At 45.0% G+C, this 23,710-nt stretch overlaps 1 protein-coding gene across 3 annotated transcripts in view; it reads left to right on the top strand.

Moving 5' to 3' along the window:
- Positions 1 to 1,034: 1,034 nt before the first annotated feature.
- Positions 1,035 to 23,710, top strand: part of LOC142572401 (ornithine decarboxylase-like) — a 31,961-nt gene continuing 9,285 nt past the window's right edge. The window contains exons 1-10 of one of the 3 annotated variants that reach the window (XM_075681492.1): positions 1,035 to 1,235; positions 2,107 to 2,185; positions 2,534 to 2,697; positions 4,458 to 4,547; positions 5,266 to 5,365; positions 10,917 to 10,993; positions 13,137 to 13,303; positions 14,739 to 14,873; positions 15,212 to 15,377; positions 16,043 to 16,196. In XM_075681492.1, the coding sequence (XP_075537607.1) occupies positions 2,584 to 2,697; positions 4,458 to 4,547; positions 5,266 to 5,365; positions 10,917 to 10,993; positions 13,137 to 13,303; positions 14,739 to 14,873; positions 15,212 to 15,377; positions 16,043 to 16,196 (1,003 nt within the window). In that variant the 5' untranslated portion in view covers positions 1,035 to 1,235; positions 2,107 to 2,185; positions 2,534 to 2,583. Of the gene's footprint in view, positions 1,236 to 2,081; positions 2,186 to 2,533; positions 2,698 to 4,457; positions 4,548 to 5,265; positions 5,366 to 10,916; positions 10,994 to 13,136; positions 13,304 to 14,738; positions 14,874 to 15,211; positions 15,378 to 16,042; positions 16,197 to 23,710 lie in introns of all 3 variants that reach the window. The other 2 variants (XM_075681491.1, XM_075681493.1) reach the window with 2 other exon arrangements.

Here is a 23,710-nt window from a genome sequence, read left to right as displayed (position 1 = left end):
GCCGCGACAGCTTCTAACGTGTATGGCTTTCAGATTAACGGTCAGCTATGCAAACTTCAGCGCTGTGGTCTGGGTCCGTTTTTAATGTCACTGTCGGCAGAATCATTTTGTCTGCGCACCTACTTTCCAAATGCAGCGGAAGCGCACGTGCTGAAAGAAAGTTGGTAAAACGGAAACAACTGTCGTTAGCGTAAATATTTCGTTCCAGAGTGGGCGACGGCAATGACAGGTCCGGAAACAGCAAGGGGTCGGATGCGCTTATTGAAAAGGGAAATGGGATGTGGGGGAGGGGGGTACTTAGCAGTGGCTCGGTGTTCTCGATGTCCGAAGAACATGTGCACGTTCAATGGCTGTAGACACCCCTCAACCCAAAATTCTGGTGACAGCCTTGTGCTGAAGGACTTTGAAGGAGTGCCATGTTCTCAAGCACTGAAAGTCGTGCTTTGTAACACACACGCACTCCACGTTTCCTTTTGAGGTGTATTTGCTCTCGATAGTCTTCCTGCCTGATGCTGTGGCTCAGGGCGCACATGTCTTCTTCTATCTCTTTCGGGTTGGTTAATAGCCCTTCAATTCGGCTTCACTCGCTAGCGTAAACCTGGTGACTTCAACTAATAAACTCCCGTCTCCACATTGAGGACTCGCACTGCTTTCTACTACAGGCGAACGTTCAGAAGCAGGACCAGCATCCTCCACCCACTCCCTTAACCACTTACGGGTTTAGTAAAGTTGTATATCACCACTGCTACTTAACAAAAGCCGAGTAGAAAGAGCTTTTGGTTCAGGCTACACCTCTATACTGGGTTCACCGACAGCGCCCTTCTGCAGATGAGCGCTTCGGTACGACACACTCTACTGCCATGCTTCGGAAAAATTACACCCCGTGCACAGCAGCTGGTGCCATCTGCAGCGTTCATTCTCGCCCCAAAGCCCCCCCCCCCCCCCCCCCCCGCCGATCGCTTGTTCACAACCGCCTCTCTCTTCCGACGAGACCTGAGTTTGTGACCCAGCACTATTACTTGGCTTCTCTCCTCGTTGCCATCTCCCTCTTAGTTTTATATTAGCGTCTGTTGTTTTGTGCGCGACAAATTTTTGTCTCTTTATGAATTATTGCCCCTTTCTTTTTGGAATGACTGCCCCAGCTCGAAAAGCTGGAATAAATGCTGTCGTGGGCGCTTGTCTTCTTCACGGCTTGCACTAAAAGGTTGAGGTGCGAAACAGTGGGCTACGCTGTCGTGAGTACCATTTTCTGTGCGAATTTTGCAGCTGGTGCCACTAGGACGGAAACATTAGTTAGCTGCTCCTAATTTTCAACACTTCACAAACTGTTACTAGAATAACAGTCACGCTTTCCAAGTGAAATGAAAGTCAAATAAAATAATTTAGTCACCTTGCAAATGTGATTCCTACTTTTTCTGCGCTATACTGTTTCATGAGCGGATGGACAAGCCCCAGGAGACGCGAATATGCTGCCGACAGAATACATGCCATTAAAGAGTGGAAACAGTAGTAACAAAATCTTCTCAGTGGTCTCTTTCTTTGGCGCCGTTTAACCATTGAGAGAGTGTATGACACAAATTTATCCGCGTTAAAAGCAACACTTTGGAAGGCGTACCCTTTCGTATTTCGCACTTTGACCACCCCGTGTTATGTGAAAGGAAGCGGTTGAGCATTAAGTTATTGAAACTTTGATCATCTTAAAGCTGAACAAGTTGAAAGCTGTCCACTTTCATTGGTTAAAACATCTGTCACGTATTGATCGTACAATTACCTCTGTCAGAAATGTCGCTGCAGTCAATATTCAGTCGTAGTATGCAGCAATAAAGTGCTCACCAGCGGCATGCATGGGGTAACGCCGCAAGTGGTTTTTTTTTCAATTTCTTTTCTCGTGCTCGATTTGTGTAAAGGGTACAAAAGGCCACCCGAAGTAGACGAAATTATGGAGGAAATTAAAGAAGAAGAAATGTCAATTTATACCAACGTCTGTCACTGTGCATGACGTGTTAAATGCATTGACTTCTAATGTTGCTCTCATACGATTTCGACGCCTGTGGTTGAGCGTTCGTCGCGGGCTCCATCAGTCCTTATAACGTCGACTTTCGCCAGTCAGTCACCACGGCATTCGGGGGAAAACGAGTCCGGGTCGCCCAAGTCTGCAACTGTTTCCGTGGTTGGCGCACGCAGAGTAAGTGAATTGGAATGGTTGTCGCACTTCTCCCAATTATAATGCACCGTTCGGCTCTGCCAGACTAAACGCGATTGTACGAAAGAATAGAAAAAAACTCGGTGTTTTAAGTGCCTTACGTGTAGCCCACTGTGCCCGCTTTGAAATGTCACAAGTGCGCATATGCGCAGTAGCCTAAGTTGTCAAGTGTAGTGGTACGTATAGCGGGCACCACTGAAAGCGAGCAGACCTATTTTTGCGAGCAACATTCGCCGCTTATGAGGAGAAGCGTTTGGAAACTAGAAATGCTAAGCCTCCTCGGTATCCTATGACAAAGAAGTGGACCTTCCTTAAATACCTTTTTTTCAGGAGAATTCGTTTCTCGTGGTTCAATTATCGGCTACACCCAAATAATCTAAATGCTGATGAGCCGGGTTCTGCTACGGCGACCTAAACTGAAGGTCGGATCATGGACGGCGGCAAATGCTCGCACATCTGCACCTTCTCAGCACCACTTGATGTCACAGAATGCGGTAAGACAGCTTCCCCGTTCGTACGTGTAAATTTTGTGGGACGTTATCATTGTCACTTTCATCAATAAACGCTGGTCTTTCGTGTAAAGCGTTATGTGCACCGATGCACAATAGTAACGCAACCTCCACCCGTTCGCTTTACGAGCTATGCTTGCGTCCTGCGTCACTGCACTGTTACTATTACACTGCACTATTACATTGATTACAGCGGGGTCCTCGGCCTAGACATCGAGTTGAGGCACAGTGACCATAATTTTTCTAGGTCATGGCGACAATATATTTCTTAGCAAACGGTCACTTACTCTTGCACACGACAGTGCTAGGCTTCTTTATGCGCGTTACTGTATGAATCCTTTAGAGTTCCTGCTTTGATTTTTTTTCATGCGTTTCTTACTTATACAGTGTCTATAGTAAACTAATAGCGGTCTCCTTTCCACTATAGCATACATCATTATTTATTCTGACTTCATAATATCTAGCTGCTTGACCAGAAAGGCTTTCAGCCTTCTTCTACGCGGTATATGTTTCTCTGTTAATAGAAGCCATTCTTGTTGTGTGTGTGTGGGGTGGGGGGGGAGGGGAAGTGTAGTCATACGATTTTTTAGCAGCAGGTTCTTCCCCGAGCTCGGAAACATAGGCAGAGCGTATGGTTTTTAAAATAATTGCGAAAACAATTATGCAAAACAGACCCCTGATGTCTGTCTATGTGAGCGAAGTTTTCTTATAGTTTTGGACAGCGGTGCATTAAAACACGGCACATGGTATGTGCAGGGAATAAAGTTCATCGTACCGTACCATGGTATGTGCAGTGCGGGCGTCTCTATTTACAGATTGCAATACTGTGGCGCTATTGTGTCGCAGTAAGATGAGCGAGGCGCACTAAGATGAGAGACGCGCAGCGAATAGCCTTAGCCCACGATGGATATTTCAGAGCAAGCGGGAGCTTTATTCGACATTAAAACGTGTTGAATCACAAGAAGCGATGTGCTTTGCCTTGCAGAAACGCGCTACGGGGCCACAGTATGACGAGAGGTGTGCGTTGAATTTCGGCGACGCACCCGTCCCGTGATTTCTTTCTTCATCGCTTGCTAGAAGACGCGTACGCTCGCCGTTTGTGAATAAACTATTGCCGAGCGGCGCGGGCTATACCGAGCTGAGCGTCTCAAAAGGAAATCGCACTAGAGAAAAATCGCAAGGGTTTTTTATTCCGCCTATTTAGGCGCGCTTCCACGGCCTAGTGGTGAGAACACCGGGCTTCTATACTGAGTGAACCTGGCTCTAAGCCAATCATCGGAATCATCATTTGCATGAGTTACAAGGGAGCGAGACGTTTTGACGTCGATGTGTATCTGCGAATTCGACGGAGGTTGGGTTATAGATACCTCGAAACCGCAGAAAGAGGCTAAGAAGTTTTCGCTTCAGATCATTTTTCAAACAATTTGTGGCTTCTCACTTTTCTTCCTGCACAACACACTTTCTGCCGCCGAACCAGATGTGCTCACGCTTAGCGATATGGACCCGCCTTGCCAATGCGCTGTGTGAATACTGCATTGCTTTGCAGCATCTACTTGCTATAGCTGAAAATAATACTTTTCGGAGCCTCGGCACAAGTGAAAGTAGCAGCTTTTTTCTCACTGGGCACCACCTTTCTGATGGTGTTGACGCTCTACGCAGGTCAAAAACACAACGGAAAAAACCCTGAAAATTACTATTGCTTCATTGTGTCTGCGCTCTTCTTTTTTTTTTTTTACTTCCACCAGTCGCAAGCCCCTTACGTAACGGACGACGGAACATACGTCTTCAATCAAGGATCAACGCACGATGTGGCAAGACAAATTCTTGCGAAACGGGTATGTGTTCGTTGCTTGGAGGGAGGGTAAAAACCACAAGTTGTCGAACAAAGAAAACATATTGGCTCGATTTCAGCGCAAGAATTGAATCCTGGAGTTTTACGTGCTAAAACCACCATTATCATAAGAGCAATACTATTAGGACGAATGGAATATGCACAAGTAAGCTTCACGCAGTACTTTGCTTTGTGGAAATATAACACAGATTCTTAGACACATCATGTTAGGCGCACGTCACTGCTTTTTTAATACATCCTCTGTTAATTCGTTGCGCACTGCATTGCTTTCGGTACGTTCTGCAGCATGACTGTGTTTGCTGCCTGATATCAGATCTGCGGCATTTGTTTGACACAAATGCCCCCCCCCCTCCCACACATTTGTGTAGGAGGGGGGGGGGCGACAACGCCTGTGAAGCCAGCAAGGCCAACCTCGTTTTCAAAATACCTGATGTATTCAAAGTTCCTTTTCTACAGCCTTTTGTCCGGGCTTCAATTTTTCTGAGCTATGCACACGTGCACTGGCTGATGCACGCATTAAATTACTACCACTTAATCACTCTGTCATCCGTGCAGTTCTTTTACTTTTTTCATTCGGAAAAAGAAGGCTCTGAGTTATTACTATGCTCCGCCGATTAGCCCCTTTGTTTATCTATAAATCCTAGCTACCGCTGCCCAAGCGACTGACGGCGCGTCCAACCAAAAATGTTTATATTTCACAGCGTGCAGATGATGAAGCATTCTTCGTCTGTGACGTGCGGGACATTGCCAAGAAGGTTGACATCTGGCGGCAGTATCTTCCCAGAATCATGCCTTTCTACGGTGAGAATTTTCAATAATAAATGAACAATGCTTCTGCGTAACTTTCATGTGCTGCGTATGCAAAACACAAATAGTTCCCGATTTAGGCAGTAACGGTTTAGTGTGCCATTGTCGACAGCAAAACTGTACACTCTGCGCCAAAAAGGAAATGCAGGAGAAGCTCCCCTCAAAAAAGCGTCAAATAGCTCCCTTAAGGATACCACAGTTGTTGAGCAGCAGTAAGCACGAGACAGTGACGCGCCAGTCGCAGAAAACTCAAAAACTGTGCTCACTGTTTAAGTAATCATGTCAAACCAACTAGCCTGTTGGATAACCTTAAAAAGCTCGTGTAACAAACGGGTAATTTGAAAAGTGATTAGGAGAGGAGAGAGAGAGTAAAACATCTTTATTAATAATATTTGAATGGCGATAGCAGTGTGGGAGGAACCCTCAGTCCAGGGTCCCTAAGATGATTCCGACGATGTTTCGAGCCCGTTGTATCACAGCTCGGAGGACCTCGGGAGGTCCGTCGTGGAGAGCATCGTCCCACAGCTCTTTGTTGCGTAGGGGGTAAAGGAGAGTTGGCAAGGGAGGAAACAGGTTTGCAGTGCACTCAATGGTGACGTGGAAGATTGTGGGCGAGCTGCCACAGCCAGGGCAACGATCTGCATAACAGTGTGGGTAGAATTTATTGAGAGAGACAAGATTTGGAAAAGTTGCGGTTTGTAACTGGCGTAATGCCACTGCTTCCTCCCGCGAGAAGGACGGTGGTGGTGCGGCGTGGAGGAGGAGCAACCCGCTCCTTTACCGCAGTGGATATGGCGTTCCACTGCTAAGCTCGAGGGAGCGGGTTCAGTCCTGGCCACGGTCCATGGCTGCATTTCGATCGGGGCGTAATGCGAAAAATTCTGGGACAGGGTGGCCCAGCTAAGTTTAGCCAGAGTTTAAATATATGGAAATGCCACGTAGCTGGACGGAACAAAGGTAATGTTATTTGCCGTCGCTTGGAGATCAACTAGTTTATTTTCATTCCGCCTAATTAGATATTTATGCTTAATTATTCAAGCTCTCAAATATATTGATTAGATGAAAAGTGTCAACGAGAAAATTGTAGAGCGGCATGAAAAACTATCCATACAGCTTTCTGTTGCTCAATACCTGCTACATAAAAGCATTTTTCCGAGCGCGAAAGAAGCCCGCGAATAAGCGCAAAGTGCCTCTAGCGGCCAGTCGCACGCCTAACTGACTGCACCACGGCTTCTCATCTTTCTTTCTCTCTTTTTTCTTTTCGAAAAATCTCGCGGCCTCGTGCTCAGCAGCCCCTCGCCATAGCCACTAAGCAACCACGGCGGGTAAAGTACCGTGTCATTTTATGCCGCAGAATGTTACTGCCGCAGTATCTCGTGGTACCTAGGAATTGTTAAAACCATGCGTCATTATATTTACCGAGTTATCTGGAAAGACCAAAAGAAACATCAGAAAAAGCGAGCAGAAGACAACAGCTGCACTCAAAATAAGAATAAAGAAAGAAAAAGAAGCAACGGCTGGGTATGGTGCATCATTTTTTCAACGGTGTTTCTCGAGTCGCGACGTGAAAGAGATAAAAAAAGAAAAGATTTAAAGCGGCGCTTCTCTTGAATCCTGTAATCTATCACTGTCACTGCTTCGTGCCGCCAGCTTGTGCGAAGCTCGGCCTCCATTTTACATAGGTTGGTGCGCTCAAACTTACTAGCAAAACAGTATTTTGTGGCTCCACCTGTACTGTGGCCTGAAAAGGCAGCAAAGCGCTTCATATCTGAATTCGCGCGCATTATTCATTAAATAAGAGTGTCATTAGTCTTTCTAAAATATTTTGGACCCACATGTAACGACGTCACAAATAAAGCGCAATGCCCCCAGCCAGTGCAAATATGCAGCATGTGAGATTCCTGCGGTCATCCGTGGATCAGTGTTATCAGCACCGTTCACAGTCAGCGTCATCACACCGTAGGCAGAATCAAATGCAGTTAGAACAGTACTTATTACCGTAGTATATGCACTTTTTGATTGATGAGCACAGAAAATTGTTCTTTTGCAGGATAACTTGAAGCTGGCGTCAGTACGTACCTGATTGTTGAGCAACTTGCGATGTTGATTGTTATAGCGCAAGTTAGCTCTGGCAATTCGGTGGTCACATGCAGGCCGCAGGTACTTCGGTTGAATGAGCATTTAATATGAACTGCGTCTAAGCGACCTCCATGTAACCTTGCTTGTATGAGTGTGCAAGCAGGTATGTTGATGCGATGGTGTTTCTGTACTAGTTTTGATATTCTTGATGCGTCAAATTGATCTGACAGCCTCATACTATGGGCGACCCTAGTCGGAATAGCAGTTGCTTTATGCTTAGGAAGTTGTTTTTAAGACGAAGCAATATTTGCGAACTGCAGTTGCTTTGAGTGTATCTATGTACCTAGCCTAGCTACGTCGTGATGCTTTCGTGGTAGTTTCTTCATCTGAGTGTCGTTTCTTCAGCTCAGTATGTATCAGGATATAAATGACATGCATGCGTGACCTGCCGTGGCTGACATGACACGAATGACATGGATTTCATGCCATTTCATATACGTCATGACATGAATGACCGGACATATGCATGCCTTGTCATCACATTAAATGACGTCACATGTTTGTCATGGCACGTATTTCGTAATATAAATAGTGAGAATTGCATGATGCCGTTGCAATCATTTCTTTAACTCGATATGTATCTGGCTATGAATGACATGACATGTGTGCATAACCTGGCAATAAAAAAATATCATCCTATTAATGTCATGCCTGACATTAATACCATAAATTGCGTGAATTTACGTCATGACATGACATTAATGACAAGGCATGCATGAGCATGTCATTCTTGTGATGTCACGCACATGTCTCTCCACATATATCCTGATAGGTATCCAGTTAAAGAAACGCCACAACGCCATCAGGTCATGTTATTTATGTCATTCATGATAATCTCGTCTTGGCATGCACGTCGTCATTTCATTCATGTCATGAATATCCTGATGCATAAATTGCTAGAAAATGGAGGTCACATGAATGTTAATCATGTCATTACATTGATAATATGCCATGCATGCTAACATGAATGTCAAAAGAAAATGCCTCACTGTATTGAATGACATGATATGCATTTTAACTGGCTTTATTCTAGATTGGCGCATCATGAGATGCATGTGGGACGTTAATGACATGTCATGCCATGCATGTCATAAAATGATTCGCATGAATGTATCGGTTGGAATATCCATATGTCAAATCATGACACGATTCCCATGAATGTGATGGCATGAATCAGAAGAATGACATAAATTGATTGCATGCATGCACGGCATCACATTATTACCTTGATAAGAACTTATGCCGAACCAATGGACAAAGTTGTAGATTCACTCAGGCCGATGGCTATATGCATGCGTTCGTGATGCCGTCATGGTCGCTCCATCGTCATTCCAGTTTCGTAGTTCGACTCTGGCCTCTGCTTTGCTTGGTACCTGCGCTAGCTAGGGGGCACGTTTAAGGAGATCCCGACATATAGACAGCTGAACACCATGGAGTGGTTATATCCGTTCAAACAGCGATTGAAAAGTAATCTTCCCTGGAGCGTTGATTTCCCAGCTCCAACGCTCCGCCTCGTTGTTCCCCGTGCTGCAGACACGACTACGTACGAGTGTGGTGGCTAACTATGCGCACAACTGGGCTGGAGTTCGCGCTCCCGCCCATGTGCCTCAGTCTGACCATGCAACGTGGTGCGCACTGACTTTGTCCTGCACCAGCTTGACCGGCGGATAGTAGCCACACCCAAAACTGCGGATTTAGAAGCGCTCTCAATGGCGCACTGCGAAGCGATGTTTGTCAAGGCATTGTCAAGCCAGGAGGGGCCAGGAGCGAGCGAGCGCTGTCAAGCGTACGTCTGGTCAGAGCTCAAGCTTCTCGTGGTTCGAGGCTAGTTGAGTGTTGAAAACAATGCAAATAGCGAGACCCGATGGATACTGACAAATCTAGGCGTTAATATAGCACAGACATATCTGTAATTGTGATTTTTAATGAAAAGACGAGTCATTACGTGGCGTCAATTCAACTGCAAGTCATACCCGTATTCAAGCAATATGAATACCTCGGCGTATACCTCGAAGAAGGAAACACTAACTCAAGCACCCACCAAGAAAATCTGAAAAAGAAAGAGGGCGGAAGCTGAATGCAGGAATAATTAAACATAGAGTATTTCGGGGGCCACAATAAATATTGGCTCGTGGAATCTGTAAAGGGGTAATGGTGCAAGCGCTAGCGTTTGCAAATGTCGATTTGTGCCTATAATCGGATATCTTGACGGCGTTGGAATTTAACCAAAGATCAGTAGGTCAGTTGGCTTGGTGAGCCTACGGCAAAATCACAAATGAGGCAATGCAGGGGGACATGTTCTTGGCCTCGTTTGAAGTCAGAGAAGTGCAGAGCAATGTTAGTTTTGAAGAAAGACTCAGGAACATGGGCCAAAATAAATTGATGGCTAAAGCGCACAAGTATCTGTACCTAAAATGAGTGGACAGAGAATGGAAGACGACGTCAAGAAAGTTGGCAACCAAGTGCAGGGTAATTGAGAGTGTAAATCACTAGAAGTGATCAAAAAGAAAGTGAGAGAAACAGAGACACTGAATTGGATACAAATATTGGAAGCAAAAGATGACTGTGGAGATTTACAAGAATGAAAAGAAAGAAATTAGAAGGAAAAATCTGTACGATAACGCGAAGAGAAATGTCTTGATATTTGAGACTGAATCTGGTTGTCTAAGGACAAAAACACACCGGAGCTAATATATGCAACACGATGAGGCATGCGTAGGCTGCAGCAAAAATCCGGAGACAACTCAGGAAAACCTAAAGAAATGCGAAGGGATTCGCTCAGAGAGACCCGCAGGTAACGTACACCTTCCAGAAATGCTTGCATTGAAAGTGGACGGAAGCATCTACTGGTCAGCAGTCGCGATAAGCAAGAATCGTTTAGAGTATTGGTGGGAAGAAAGCAGGGAAGACACTGATACGACCGGATCCGTTACAGGCATAGGTAGTGGTAAAAGGTAAATAGAAGTTTTGAGAAAGAGAAAAAATAAAATGGTTGTATATAAGTACTCTGGAATGAAAAGCATCTGTACATACCTGAGTAGTTCAAGCAGTCTACTTGACTACTTGTCCCCGCCTTGTTTCAGAGCGAATGTCAATTAATCATCATCATCTTCTTCTTCAAGTCAGCTATTCGACGAGACAGCAGCAGTAGGCGGCAGCCACGGTCAGCATGGGAGGCGCGGGGGAGGGGGGGTGAGTGTTTGCAACATAACTTCGATTTAAATGTGTAGCAAAGACGCAAATTAGAAACTCTGATGAACATTGATTTATATGTCATAGTCATCCTTCCTTCTGAAAGATTGCAAAGTATTTTCCAGTTGCTCCTAGTTTTCTTGGTTTTCTGTGTTCACAACAAAACGCCACAAGCGCCTCTCACTTCCGCCTTTTTGTCTCTACTTTTTCCCAGCCATGAAAGCATGTCGAGATCCAATTGTTCTTGACGTTCTCAATCGGCACGGTGTCAACTTCGACTGTTCCAATAAGGTAAGGAATGCCACTTGAAGTCACCCTTCCTGAGGTGATGCGTTCGCATCACACGATCCTACGTTTTCTATGGCGAACTAGTAATTTGTTCTTTTTTATTGCGCGTAGGTTGAAAATGCCTTATTATGTTAAAGCGATTATATCAGGCGACATGCAATGTATCTAGAGAAACTAGTATGGTTACCTTCAGGACTGAGCACATAACATGAATTCATTAATGACAACTTTTAGTCAAGGGAATGAATAATACTGTATGCATCATGCCACTCTTCTGTCTGATTCCTTAATCTGACCTTGGACTTTAGGCCGCAAGCGTGCTGCACAATGGCGCTAGATATGAGTGAGCCGCGACGTACAAAGGACTCCGACTCCCCGTGAGCAGGACAGGCTTCACTACGCATAGGCGTTAGAAGTAAGAGCACTAATGTGTGGTGCCTGAGAACTGCACTTCGCAAAGGCAAAACCCTTAGAGAGCATGAAATCCGCAGAGAAAATTTATTGCTGAGGTCATATGAGCGATTTTTCATCCCGATACCTAACAGTTTTAGCAGGAGTACCACAAGGGTCGGTTCTCAGGCCTGTTTTACTTTCTCTGTACATCAATGATTTACCGCTATTTTCAAATACAGCTACAACTGTGATTCATGCTGACGACACGGCTCTTATATTTCGATGTAAGACGTTCGAGGAACCAAGTTTTACAGTAAGAAATGAGCTACAGCGCTTCACAAACTGGTTAAATCTAACAAACTAGCACTAAACACTTCCTAACCAATCTACACAGTGTTTCGTTCTGCACGTAAATGTATCCACACAAGTATCTTACGAATTCGCATTGATAATAGTGGCCTGGAGCAGATGGACTCGACCGAATGCGTAAGGGTTACATTGGCCTACGGTCCGAACTGGAAATCACATATTAATGATATCTCCTCAAAGTTAGCCTCCGCGTGCTCTGCGTTTCTTAGGACAAGAACTCAATTTCAAATCTCCCTTAAATATTATCGACTACTCTATATTCCATTGTTATTTAACCTACTGTTTCAAATCCTGGGCTTCCACGTTGAGATCATACCTAGATGGAGCCGATCATTCTCGCATGATCATTCTCGCAGGTGCATGACGGTTATTCGACACGGATGGATAAGCCGCTAAAGAGCGATAACGATTACAATGATCGGAAAGTCATCAGCGCACCTGGCGTCGCCACGTCATCATTGCTCCTTGCGGCGCCTTCCGCACCAGCTCCTGTCACCGCAGCGCTGTCGTTTCAGCTCGCCGGATCGAGTTTCATAACGCCGAGCTGTGCTGAGATGAGCAAATGGCACAATGGGCTGACGCATACTTAGACAACTCTTAGTGGAGTTTCTGCGTGATTTCTTCGTTCTTTTCTTGTTTTTCTTTCTTTTTTTCTTCGCTTGCGTTCGGGTCTATTTGCTATGAAGTAGTATAGTCTGCGGTACTGGTCTTTCCACCAAGGTAGACGTGTTATATAGCTCAGTGTTGTACAGAATGTGCGCTCGCTTTTTTACCTTCGTTAGCACCCGCCACAGTATGATTCAGTGGCTATGGAGTTACGCTACATAGCTCGTGGTCGCGGGTGCGATTCCGGCCGCGGCGGCAGAATGTCGATGCGGCCAGAAGGCAAAAAACACCCGCGTACCTACATTTCCGTGCAAGTTAATGAGCCCAGCGTGGACACACTTAATCCGGAGCCCCCAATACGGCGTCAGACCGTGGCTTCGGCACGTAGAAACTCCCAATTTATTTAATGCTTAAATTTCCTTCACAATTAAAGCTTCACGTTCGCACGATTGTGCTAGTTTTGAGCGTAGGACTACTAAATTTTTGCAGTAAGTGAGGTTCGAATTCTTGGTCTTCCATATGTTGCAGATTAAAAAGTGCCGTTTGCTGGTGCGTCATCATATAGAGGGCAAGCTAGATGCCATTTCCTATGAACGGTGCTGTGTCTTCCAACATTTATATTATATTGTAATCGTTGGGGCGAAATTGTAGTTATAATTTCTTGTTCTGCACATGCCGTTTTGAATGGGGACATGGCAGAAGCGCTTTGCTTCGAAAGACAACGTTATCATGCTAGTTGCTGTAGAATCGTTCACCTGGTTTTTCTTTCATTTTTCAGGGCGAGCTGAGCGCTGTACTAAATATGGGCGTTTCTCCGGATCACATCGTATACGCCAATACTGTAAAGGGCTCCTCAGACCTTAAGTTCGCTCAGCAACATGGCGTCACGCTCATGACTTTCGATTCCGTAGAAGAGCTGGCTAAGATCGAGGACAAAGGTGCAAGGTACAGAAACGACAACACCATATAATCTCAATATCTTTACCGCGTCCATTCGGTCAGGTTAATGGGGAATGAAGTCCACATGACCCAGCTCATTTTTTTTTCTGTTTGTCCTTGACTTTGTCAGCGCTGCACGATCCAATAGCGAAGTTTGCCGCCACAAACGTTGTGACATACGCTCTCTCTGTTACCGTGGAAACGGAAAACCAAGTAGATATGGCGCCCCGCCAAGAAGTCGTCCTTCGACATATCACGTGAGCGACTGTTCTTTCATGTGGACTTTCATGTGGACCGCCGCTTAAATCATATGTAGAAGAACGTCTTTTTGGTGGGGCGCCATATCTACTTGGTTTTGAATTTCTACGATAGCAGAAACAGGTTATGTGGCAACATTTTGGCAGCAAACTTCGCTATTTCATCGTGCAGAGCTCACAAAGACGAGGACAAACAGAAATAGAGGGGCTGGACAGCACATGTTCTTGTTGTTGCCTCAAAACATGGCTCGTACCCACGAAGGCATGTCCACTTCATTTCTCCTCCTTGCCTCCGGTCTTCGTGAGCGCTGCACGAACCGAAACATGAATCCGTACCAACTTGCTCAATCTTCAATCTTAAATCGCTATTGAAATAGTCTCTCATCGACCTTTACCATTAGCGCTGAGTAACCTAAAGAAAGCAGTATATCTTTTCATGTTCACGCAATAATCGCTATCCGCCATCGATAGGCCTGTCAGAAATCTTCAGAAAGCCGGCGAAGAGACCAGAGGCTTAAAGAACATAGCTTCTCGTCCCTAAGTGCTCCATGTCGCTGGCAAGCCACCTTCGCTAATAGTACGTCCAGCACCAGGATTGACTGGAGTTATCTCTTACGAACAATTCTAGCCTGTTTTTCTTTCCTTTCTTCTGTCATCTTTTGTGTGTGTGCGTGTGTGTGCGTGAATACGGGTCCATATTCCTCAAAACACACTTATAAAGGTGTCCCTGTCTTCTTCAGTAAGAGAAAAATACTTTCGTGTGCTGCAGTGACGTTTTTTTTGTGATAGGTTTAAGAGCGATATCATTGGTTCAACTTAATGTACCAGCGTGATCACAATTGCTTTGACCATTTCATTGCTTGTGACGTTTAATAACTGTCATGCGAACGTTGCAAAATCAACAGAATTATTAAAACAGAGTAATTCGTCAACCTAAGCCCTCGAAGCCGTTCTTTATTATTATTCCTATGCGCACCAATGGCAGCCAATGGATTCGCGTAAGTGTAGGTCTATAATACCAAACAGTACTCGATTCCAGAGCAGTGAAGGCAGTGCTACAGTTTAACCCCGCTTCGAAAGCGGTCGCCTCAACGATTCTTCAAATTAAATATTGTGACTACACACTCTCAACCCCATAGAAGTGCCTATGCTCTCAACAATGCATCTGTTTGTTATACCTGCAGGTTACTACTTCGAATAGAGGCCGATGAGACGGGTTCTCAGCATTCATTCAACTCCAAATTTGGATGTTCTTTCAACGAGGCCAAAAAGATTCTTCGAGAAGCTAGAAACAACGGGACCAATGTTGTCGGCCTATCGTATGTAGCTTTTTCGTGTACATTCACCTCCTCTTGTGCAAATTATGTGAAACTCAAGCTCATAAAGATTACAAAAGTAATCTGGAATTGGCCACAGGCCCAGGTAGACATTAGTTTCAAGTTATTGACCATAGAGAATATTTACTTTAATTCTAAAAAAAATAAGTTCTTTCATACCATTATCAAGCTAGCCTTTCATTGAAGCTACTATTGCGTCTTTTTTTTCTCGTGCTTATCCTGCTATGAATAAATTTGACCCACCTGCATCGACTTACACGTCGCCGCGTGTTTTCTGCTGAAATAAATTCCAACGCCACTAATTTTGTTCTTATACGTAGATTTCACGTTGGCTGTGCATACCAGGACCCGGTAATCTTTACCCGCACAATCGAGCGAGCAAAAGCTATCTTTGACCTGGCGTCGAACATGGGGAATGAGATGAGTGTGCTGGACGTTGGTGGCGGCTTTCCTGGAGGTTTGAGAATACGTGACAAATTTCTTGAGGTAAGGAGGCGCGCTGATTCTCCGTAACATGTTTCATTTAAGCGTACACCGTATTGATCATTGTTCAGAATCGTCGGTCGCAACGGTTATAGAAGCTACTATGTTTCAAGAAAAATAGATGCGAGGAGCCTTTTGCGACATAATGGCGACATTAGAAGTTATTATTAAAACTGGATAAAGTGAAATGAAGTTTCAGCTTATCGCTGGTGGCCCTGTAACGCAGGGAGGGAAGATATAAAAGAGACTGGAACGACTCAAGCCCATGCTATAAGTGCATAAGTCATTTCTCAATACATGCTGATTGATTTCGATTGAACAAACACTAGCAACACTAAGACTCATGTATAAGCAACGCTGATCTTATTGAAACTGGCATTCGGTATGACGTAAATACCCAAGTCGCGAAATCAGATATTTTTCCATCGAAGAAAGCAGCAGTAAGAACACGGACGATAAAGGAACAAGACAGGTCGAACGTGTCTTCCTTCTTCGTCCATGTTTTTATCGCTGTTTTCTTCGATGGATTCACATGTTTTGAGCAATGTGACCTAGAATTTCTAAAACATTTTCTGAAGTATACTCTATCGCATTTACGATCCTTGCTGTGGTCGTATAACATTCGGCAGTCTAAATTACCGAAACCTAAATCTTTGTTTGTATCGCAGGTATGCGAAGCCATACGTTTGGCGACCGATTTCCACTTCCCAGAGTCCAGCGGGGTGCAGCTCATTTCCGAGCCTGGACAGTTCTTCATTACGTCCGCCTACGCACTCGTCGTCCAGGTAATAGGAAAGAAGCGCCGCGAGATCGTGACAGATGGTAAGTATATATCCCACTGACAACTTTAGGCATTCGGAAACGTCTTGCAAGCCTTGCAGAACCACGGTTATACATGTCTGCAGTGCGTGACCGGGGCACTCTGCTTAGGTTGAGCCGCCTAATAGAGACCTATGCATTGGCAGGCAGGCCGCCATTACTTGCGTCTGGCTTCGCGCAACGGAAAGGGTTGGTGCAGTAGGTGACATCATGTAGTTTAGTTTCAAAGCCAGTTGTCTAGAGAAACGATAGGTAGCGTGGCCTAAATTGCGGTGTTTTGCACAGCTGGCACCGCAGACTTAGGAGAAAGTTTTTTCCAGCCAACATGGTCCAACAAGCGTCGTGATTTCACCCTGGAGGGAACAACTACCGAGCTTAGGCAGGTAGGACGGAGGGTGTACGCCGCATGAACTTCAACAGATTAAAAGAAAATTTCGCTCCCTGATGTAAAGTCTAACGTTGTTTTGAAAACTGAACTAAGAATCAAACATCCTTTCATATCCATACTAATGGTGGATTCCACTGTAGAAGAAAGCTCACATTTGGGCCGCGAGCTCCGGTCAGTGTTTGCGAGCTTATGACAAGCACAGACTGTGAGCTCTATGTTCAACAGCTGCATTTCACGTATAGAGATATTCTTAAATTCGATCAGCGTCGTTCGGGCAAATTATAGAGGCTGCTCAGCTGCTGCGTATTACGAATTTAATTACGGAAGTTGTAAAGATTAGATTGTTGCATACGCAATATTTCGAGTTCATGTAATATAAGCGTTACAAAACGCGTGTTTCATAGAACATTAAAGATAAAATTGCCATGAGAGTATTCAGGAGAGAAAAAGAGCGAACACTTCTCACTTTACAGAATTCGTGCATCTATACGACAGATAAGACTTTTCGATAATTTTCATCTCACGTTTGGAGACCACAAGCATGTGTTTTGCCATATGAAATCTGTGCCTGCTCTGTGGTGTTTGTTTCTCTGTGGGTCTTTGTTTAATCGCATTGTTTCATCTGAATTCTAAAGACGAACTGACTAGCCCTCTACACGATGTTACTGCAGGCAAATTGGTTCCGAAGTCGCGAGGTAGAGGAAACCCATATGAAAGGAAAAAATTGTCATCCTCCCGACTGCATCTCGAAACCGCATAAAAACCAGCCCACGTTTCTCAGAAAGAAAGCTCCGTAGTTGAATAAAAAACTCTTCCTGGTCAGAGAATGAAACCCGGGACCAACGCCTTTCCGGGGCGGTCGCTGTACCATCTGAGTTAACCAGGAGGCTAGGAGATTGGAAAGTAAGGGCGAACTAATCAACAACTCTGAGCCCAGATACACTGAACATGGCTAAATTTCCCCTTTCATGCGTGTGCTTTCTAGATTTGTTCTACCTTTTTAAATGAACACTAAAGACAAATCTTAAGTTGAGCTAACTGTGAAGACTAGTGTTCGGTAGTTACGAATTTGGCATCCGCTGCGAGAACAGCGCTTTTATAAGCTAGAAAAAATTTTGAAATTGAAAAAGAAAGAGTGCCGCCACGTATTCCGAACTTCTGTTGTGTCGTCAACACTGGCTGATTCACAGAGAACGGGAAACAAAGAGGCACCTTCGGTGGCCATATGGGCAACAAACTCAATTATTGGCAGGCAGAAACGGATGATAGAATTCTAGACGAATGTTCTATTCGTCTAACTCGGCTTCAGGTTTTCCTTTGAAATGGTGCACGAAGGCTAATTCGTTGGTTGTTATTATCGTACGTCCATATATTGCCTACCTCCGTAGGTAAGAAGCTAACAAACACTGACACCAAGGTCAACATAGGGGGAATAACTTGTGCTTAATAAATGAAGTAAAGAAACGATAAATTAATGGAACATGAAGTGGATGAAAAGGCAACTCGCCGCAGGTGGGAACCGAACCCACGACCTTCGCATTTCGTGTGGGATGCTCTACCAATTGAGCTGCTACAGAACCGTTTTTTCGTTCGCTTTCTTGGGTATATATGTGTCCCAGCAGAACCCTGGGATTGTTAGCCAGCGCCACCACTCACAGACCTTGGCGGCGGACGTGGAACGTCCTTTTTGCCGCAGGCGTCACGAGAACGTGATGTTTTTGGGTGAAGGCAACTGGTCAATAAACCCACATATGCTACCTGAAGGCATCAATGTTGCCAGATTCGAGACCCTCGTTATGTAATAAACGAGAAGAAAGGGGGTTAACCGAGGGGCCCGATTTTTCTTAGTCATATCAAAAGAAGCCAATAAACACTGACACCAAGGACAACATAGGGGGAATTACTTTTGCTTAATAAATGAAATAAAGAAACAACAAATTAATGGAAATTAAAGTGGATGAAAAAACAACGTCCCGCAGGTGGGAACCGAACCCACAACTTTCGCATTTCGCGTGCGATCCACGTCCACCGCCAAGGTCTGTGAGTGGTGGCGCTGGCTAACACTCCCAGGGTTCTACTAGAACACATAAATACCCAAGAAAGTGGATGGGAAAACGGCACCGTAGTAGCTCAATTGGCAGAGCATCGCACGCGAAATGCGAAGGCTGTGGTTTCGGTTCCCACCTGCGGCAAGTTGTTTTTTCATCCACTTTATTTTTCATTTTTCTTTAATTGAAGTGAATATTAGGAGAGGTTGGCGCCTTCATGGTGGCACCGGCTACTCCTTGTCCCTTGGCAAAGGAAACAAATTTGCGTAAAAAGGGAGAATAGCGACACGAGATATGGCACTCAGTAGAACACTGGATGAATAAAAAAATATACAGTCCAACAGTACATCTCTCGCAAAGTTCTGTGCATTAGTTCAGTCCACGTACGCATATATAGAGTCAGGTATTTTGTACAGCCAAAACACACAACACATGTAATGCACAGCAAGTAGAAAACAGAATTATACATATTGCGTAAAAGTTGCGATCACCACATCAACCAATTATGAACCACAGACAACGCTTGTGTTACTCATTTAGCGTATTCGGATCATCTGATGCTTAATATTTTCCCAAAATGTTGGTGTCCTCTAGAAACTTTTTCGGAGCAAGAAGTGCCCTTTTTTGAAGGCCTGCAGTTGGCCATGGGCCAAGTATCTTCTTGAGAGTGAATGGTCTTCTGTCTAACATAAACAAATTAGCTTGCACTGCTGTTCTTTGTGTATCGTATTTCGTGCACTCGAGAAGAAGATGATTCACATCTTCGTCTGGATGGCCACAAGAACACTGCGGACTAGAGACACGTTTTATCCTGTACAAGAAGTGCTTTGTAAATGCAGTAACAAGACGCAAACGGTGTACCAATGTTTCAAATTTTCTAGATTTTCCGGCATTGATAACTTTATACATGCGTCTATAAAGTATAACTCCGAGTTTTAGAGCGCAGCTCTTTGGCGTCCGTTCCTGGGTTTCGCGTCGTCGTCGTCGTCGGCGTCGTCGTCGGCCTCGTAACCAGCTCCGCCCCCCTTTCATCCCCCCAGCGCTAGCAGCGACCGACTGATACCGCTGGATGCCGCTGACGCCGCTAGAGAGTCAAGATAACGTGACTGCATAGAACACCGTCGCCGCCATGCAGAAAGAGTATCAGTCAAAGGCATCAGTCAGTCGCTGCTATCTCTTCCCTCCTCCCTTTATCGTGTTGTCCGCTTGCTGCGCGCGCTTCTGCCCCCATCGTTTGCCGCTGGGTGTACACGCCGCCCCCCTCCGCTTCCGCTTACTGCTGGTTGCTCTCGACGGCGGCGATAAGCCTCCGCTTCGGCGGCGCGAACTGCAGGGTCTTCTCGGCGGCGGCGATGAGCTTCTGCTTCAGCCTCGCTTACTGCTGGTTGCTCTCGACGGCGGCAATGAGCCTCCGCTTCGGCGGCGCGAACGGCAGGGTCTTCTCGGCGGCGGCGCTTAGCCTCTGCTTCCCCCACGGCTGTGACAACCTCGCGAGGCACTTGTTTAGTTTGCTGATCAAACCAGGTAGTTTTGCTGAGGCGACAAGAAATTTGTCTCAGGAGCAGACGGACTTCATTACACAATAGAGGAAGATTGGTTGTCTCCCCGCTATTGTGCGCTCGATTCGCAGCTGCGTCCGCTGCAGTATTACCAGGAATATTGCAGTGCCCAGGTATCCACTGGAATGCAATTACGTGGTTCACTGCGCTTGCTTTTGTAAGTTCTTTGAGTGTCTCATATAATAGCGAAGTGTTCAAATAATTTTTCTTATTGTTCTGTAGTCATGTGAGAGCGGCTTGCGAATCGCTAAATATAATCCATTTTTGCGAATGTTTTTATAATGTTATGAAACGCAATGCACGCAGGATTGCAAAAAGTTCTGTCATGGTGGAAGATGTCTCTCGGGATAATTTAAACGTTTGCTCTAGCGCTAAATGTGGGATGACGAATGCTGAAGTCGAGGAATTTTTATGACACGAACCATCTGTATAAACGTGAATGTACTGGGTATATAAGGAGTAAATTTGGAAGAGTGTCAGTTGTTGTGCGGCTACTATGAACATGTCTCTCGTAGATATAATCCCTTCAACCGATAATTCTATTTGAGGACATGTTAACATCCAGGGAGAGTAACAAACATCCACTTTGAATAATTCAAATCTGAGTAATAATGCTTTATGTTCTCGAACAACATCGTGAATTTTGATTCTGTTACTTTCGGTAAGCGCAAGGTTTAATGGATGCTTCTCGTGTTGGGTTAAGATACGATAAATATGTCGGCATGTTTCAACCGCTCGTATTACTGGAAGTGGTGGGTGACGAGCTTCAGAAATTACTAAAGAACTGGAGGTAGCCTGCGGAACCCCAAGACACAGTCGCAGCCCTCTTGCCAGTAAACGTTGAAGACGTTCCTCAGAAGTTTGCGATAAACCATGGAGAATAGGCGCCGAGTAAGCAATTTTTTTGTTTTATGAGTGCGTTATGGAACCTGTAATAGTGAAGAGACTGATCCCTCCTGCGTTGTGCCAGCGAGTCGCCGAAGTACGTTTATTACTGCAGTGGTCTGCTTTTCAATTGCGCGGATGTGTGAAGCCCATGTTAGCTGGCAGTCAAGAATAACTCCAAGGAATTAATGCTCTTTCACAAACGTCAAAGTTTGCCCATTAAGCGTAAGTCGGAAATTATTCAGCTGTCGTCTAGTGAAAGCTAGTACGGCTGTCTTTGCGTATGAAAACTCATGCCTCTTTCTTTTAAGACGGTGTCGATATTATCGAGACCCTCTTGCAGCGTTGTTTGAATGTCTTGTATATGAGATCCAGAGGTCCAGATGCAGATGTCATCTGCGTACAGCGAATACTGTAGACCAGACGGGAGTTTCAGTGGCACGGCTGCCATGACACAGTTTAATAAAAACGGACTGAGAACACTGCCCTGCGGAACGCCCTGCGTGATGCTGTGATAATTACTCTCTCCTTCGACTGTTTCCATAAATATTTTTGTCTTTTAAGAAATTTGATACCCATCGCAGTGCTCGACCATGTAGGCCAAGCTCTTACATACCAGCAATGATGTGTATGTAACATACAGTGTCGAATGCTCTTTGAATGTCTAAAAATACTGCTACTGTCACATTTCCGCAACTACGTTCATGTTCGACGCATGTGACAATGTCTAATACTGAATCCATTGTACACCGATTTTGTCGAAAATCGGTCGTGTAATTGGAAAACACATTTGTGTGTTCACACCACCACTGCAGTCGACGGTCTATCATCTTCTCCATTAGTTTGAAAAAACAGCTTGTGAGACTCAGGGGTCGGTAGGAGTCAAGACAAAGGGGAGTCTTTCCTGGTTTTAGAACTGGAATCACCCGGGCAAATTTCCATGAATCAGGAAGAGTCTCTCTTATCCAGATATCATTAAATATCTCCAAAAGAGCTATTCTTCCTATTGGACCTAGGTTCTTTAACGTCATATACGTGACACCATCTGGGCCTGCGGTTGTCTTTGTACGGCATGACGAAAGAGCACATTTCTACTCATTTAGACTAAACTCAAAGTCAAGTTGAGGATGTTGAGACATAAAGCACGCACGAACTTTCTGTTCAGCTAGTGTTGTCAACCTTTTAAATTGTAGGCAAGTAAACGGAATTCCTGGTCTGGATATAAGTTGACAGAATCCGTCAGCAACAGATGTTTCCGGAGTGCTTCGAGCTACGGCAAGGGCTCGGAAGGGATGGCTCTCGGTAACTGGACCACTAAAAGATCGGACAACTGACCATATTCAGGGAACTGGAGTAAACGGAGACAACGACACGCAGTATTCTCGCCACCCTCTCGTACCTAATTTTTGTAAGCGTCTGCGCGAAGTTGACCGAACTTTCTGTGCCATCTTGTAGTCGTCCAGCTTTCCACTGCGGCGGTAAGCCCGTTCTGCGCGTCTTCTAATTCCTCTTAGACATTCATATTCCCCCTCGACTGCAGCGTATTCATTTGGAACAGTGACTTGTTTTGTGCAGATCTCGTAAGACTCACACAATATACTTGCAAAACTTTGAAAGCTCGGATTTTCTACCAATGAGTTACTTAAATTGTGACGAAAACTTTCCAATTAGAATATTTTGAGTAGCACCGGGTACCCTCACTCCGTATGTGGCGATGTTTGACCAGGATCGGAAAATGATCACTACCGTGCGTTTCTATGTCCGTTGACCATTCAACGTCATCAAGAAGGTCTTGTGAGCAGAGCGTAACATCTATACAGCTTGAGTAACGAAAGTTCCACAAGAACGTTGGAGAGCTGTCATTTAACACGATCAGATTATTTTTTTCTGCCGCAGACTCTATGATGCTTCCGCGGAAATTGTTATATTCACTGCCCCAGATGACGTTATGTGCGTTGAAATCCCCACAAACCAGCACATGTGAGTTTGCGATACCAAACACATTCACCAAACAGTCAACTGATATTTTGCTAGCACATTGTAGGTAAAGCCTGATCACTGTGACGCTTGTATTTCTAAAACATATCTTGCGTGCTACGAACTCCGGTATATTTAAATCGCTCGACTGTATTAAATAGGACGGCAGGTCCTTTCTCACGCATAACATCGCTCTGCTACTTCCAGCGATGCGCGATGATTTATATATAACATAGTTCGAAAGACGAAAGTCATCTCGTACGCCTGCCTCCTGTATACATAAAACAGGCAAGTTATGTTGAGCTAGTAGTTTACGAAAATCAGCTGACTTATTTCGAAGGGTATTAGCATTCCACTGAAATACGAAAACATTGTTGTAACAATTATTCATTGTAAGCCTGCTATGGAGCTGTTGGTGGTTGTGGAAGCACGAACGATTCCATAGAAAGCAGTGCTTTTACCTCTGATAGATTGTTTGCTTGTGGAATGGCACTTAGAATTGCACGCAGAGCTGTGAATAGCATGGGCAGGATCATCTCTGCAACAGGTTAAGGCGCGTAATCACCAAACGACGCTGAAGCTCCATGCGTGCTCGAAGCAGGTCGCTGAAGAGTTGACTGAGATGGTCGCTGGGATGACTGGCGTGGTTGAGGCGAATGC

Source organism: Dermacentor variabilis, chromosome 2, assembly GCF_050947875.1.
Source record: "Dermacentor variabilis isolate Ectoservices chromosome 2, ASM5094787v1, whole genome shotgun sequence".
In the NCBI taxonomy this organism is placed as follows: Eukaryota; Metazoa; Arthropoda; class Arachnida; order Ixodida; family Ixodidae; genus Dermacentor; species Dermacentor variabilis.
The sequence above is the reverse complement of the archived record's forward strand: the minus strand, read 5'-3'. Positions and strand labels throughout refer to the sequence as shown.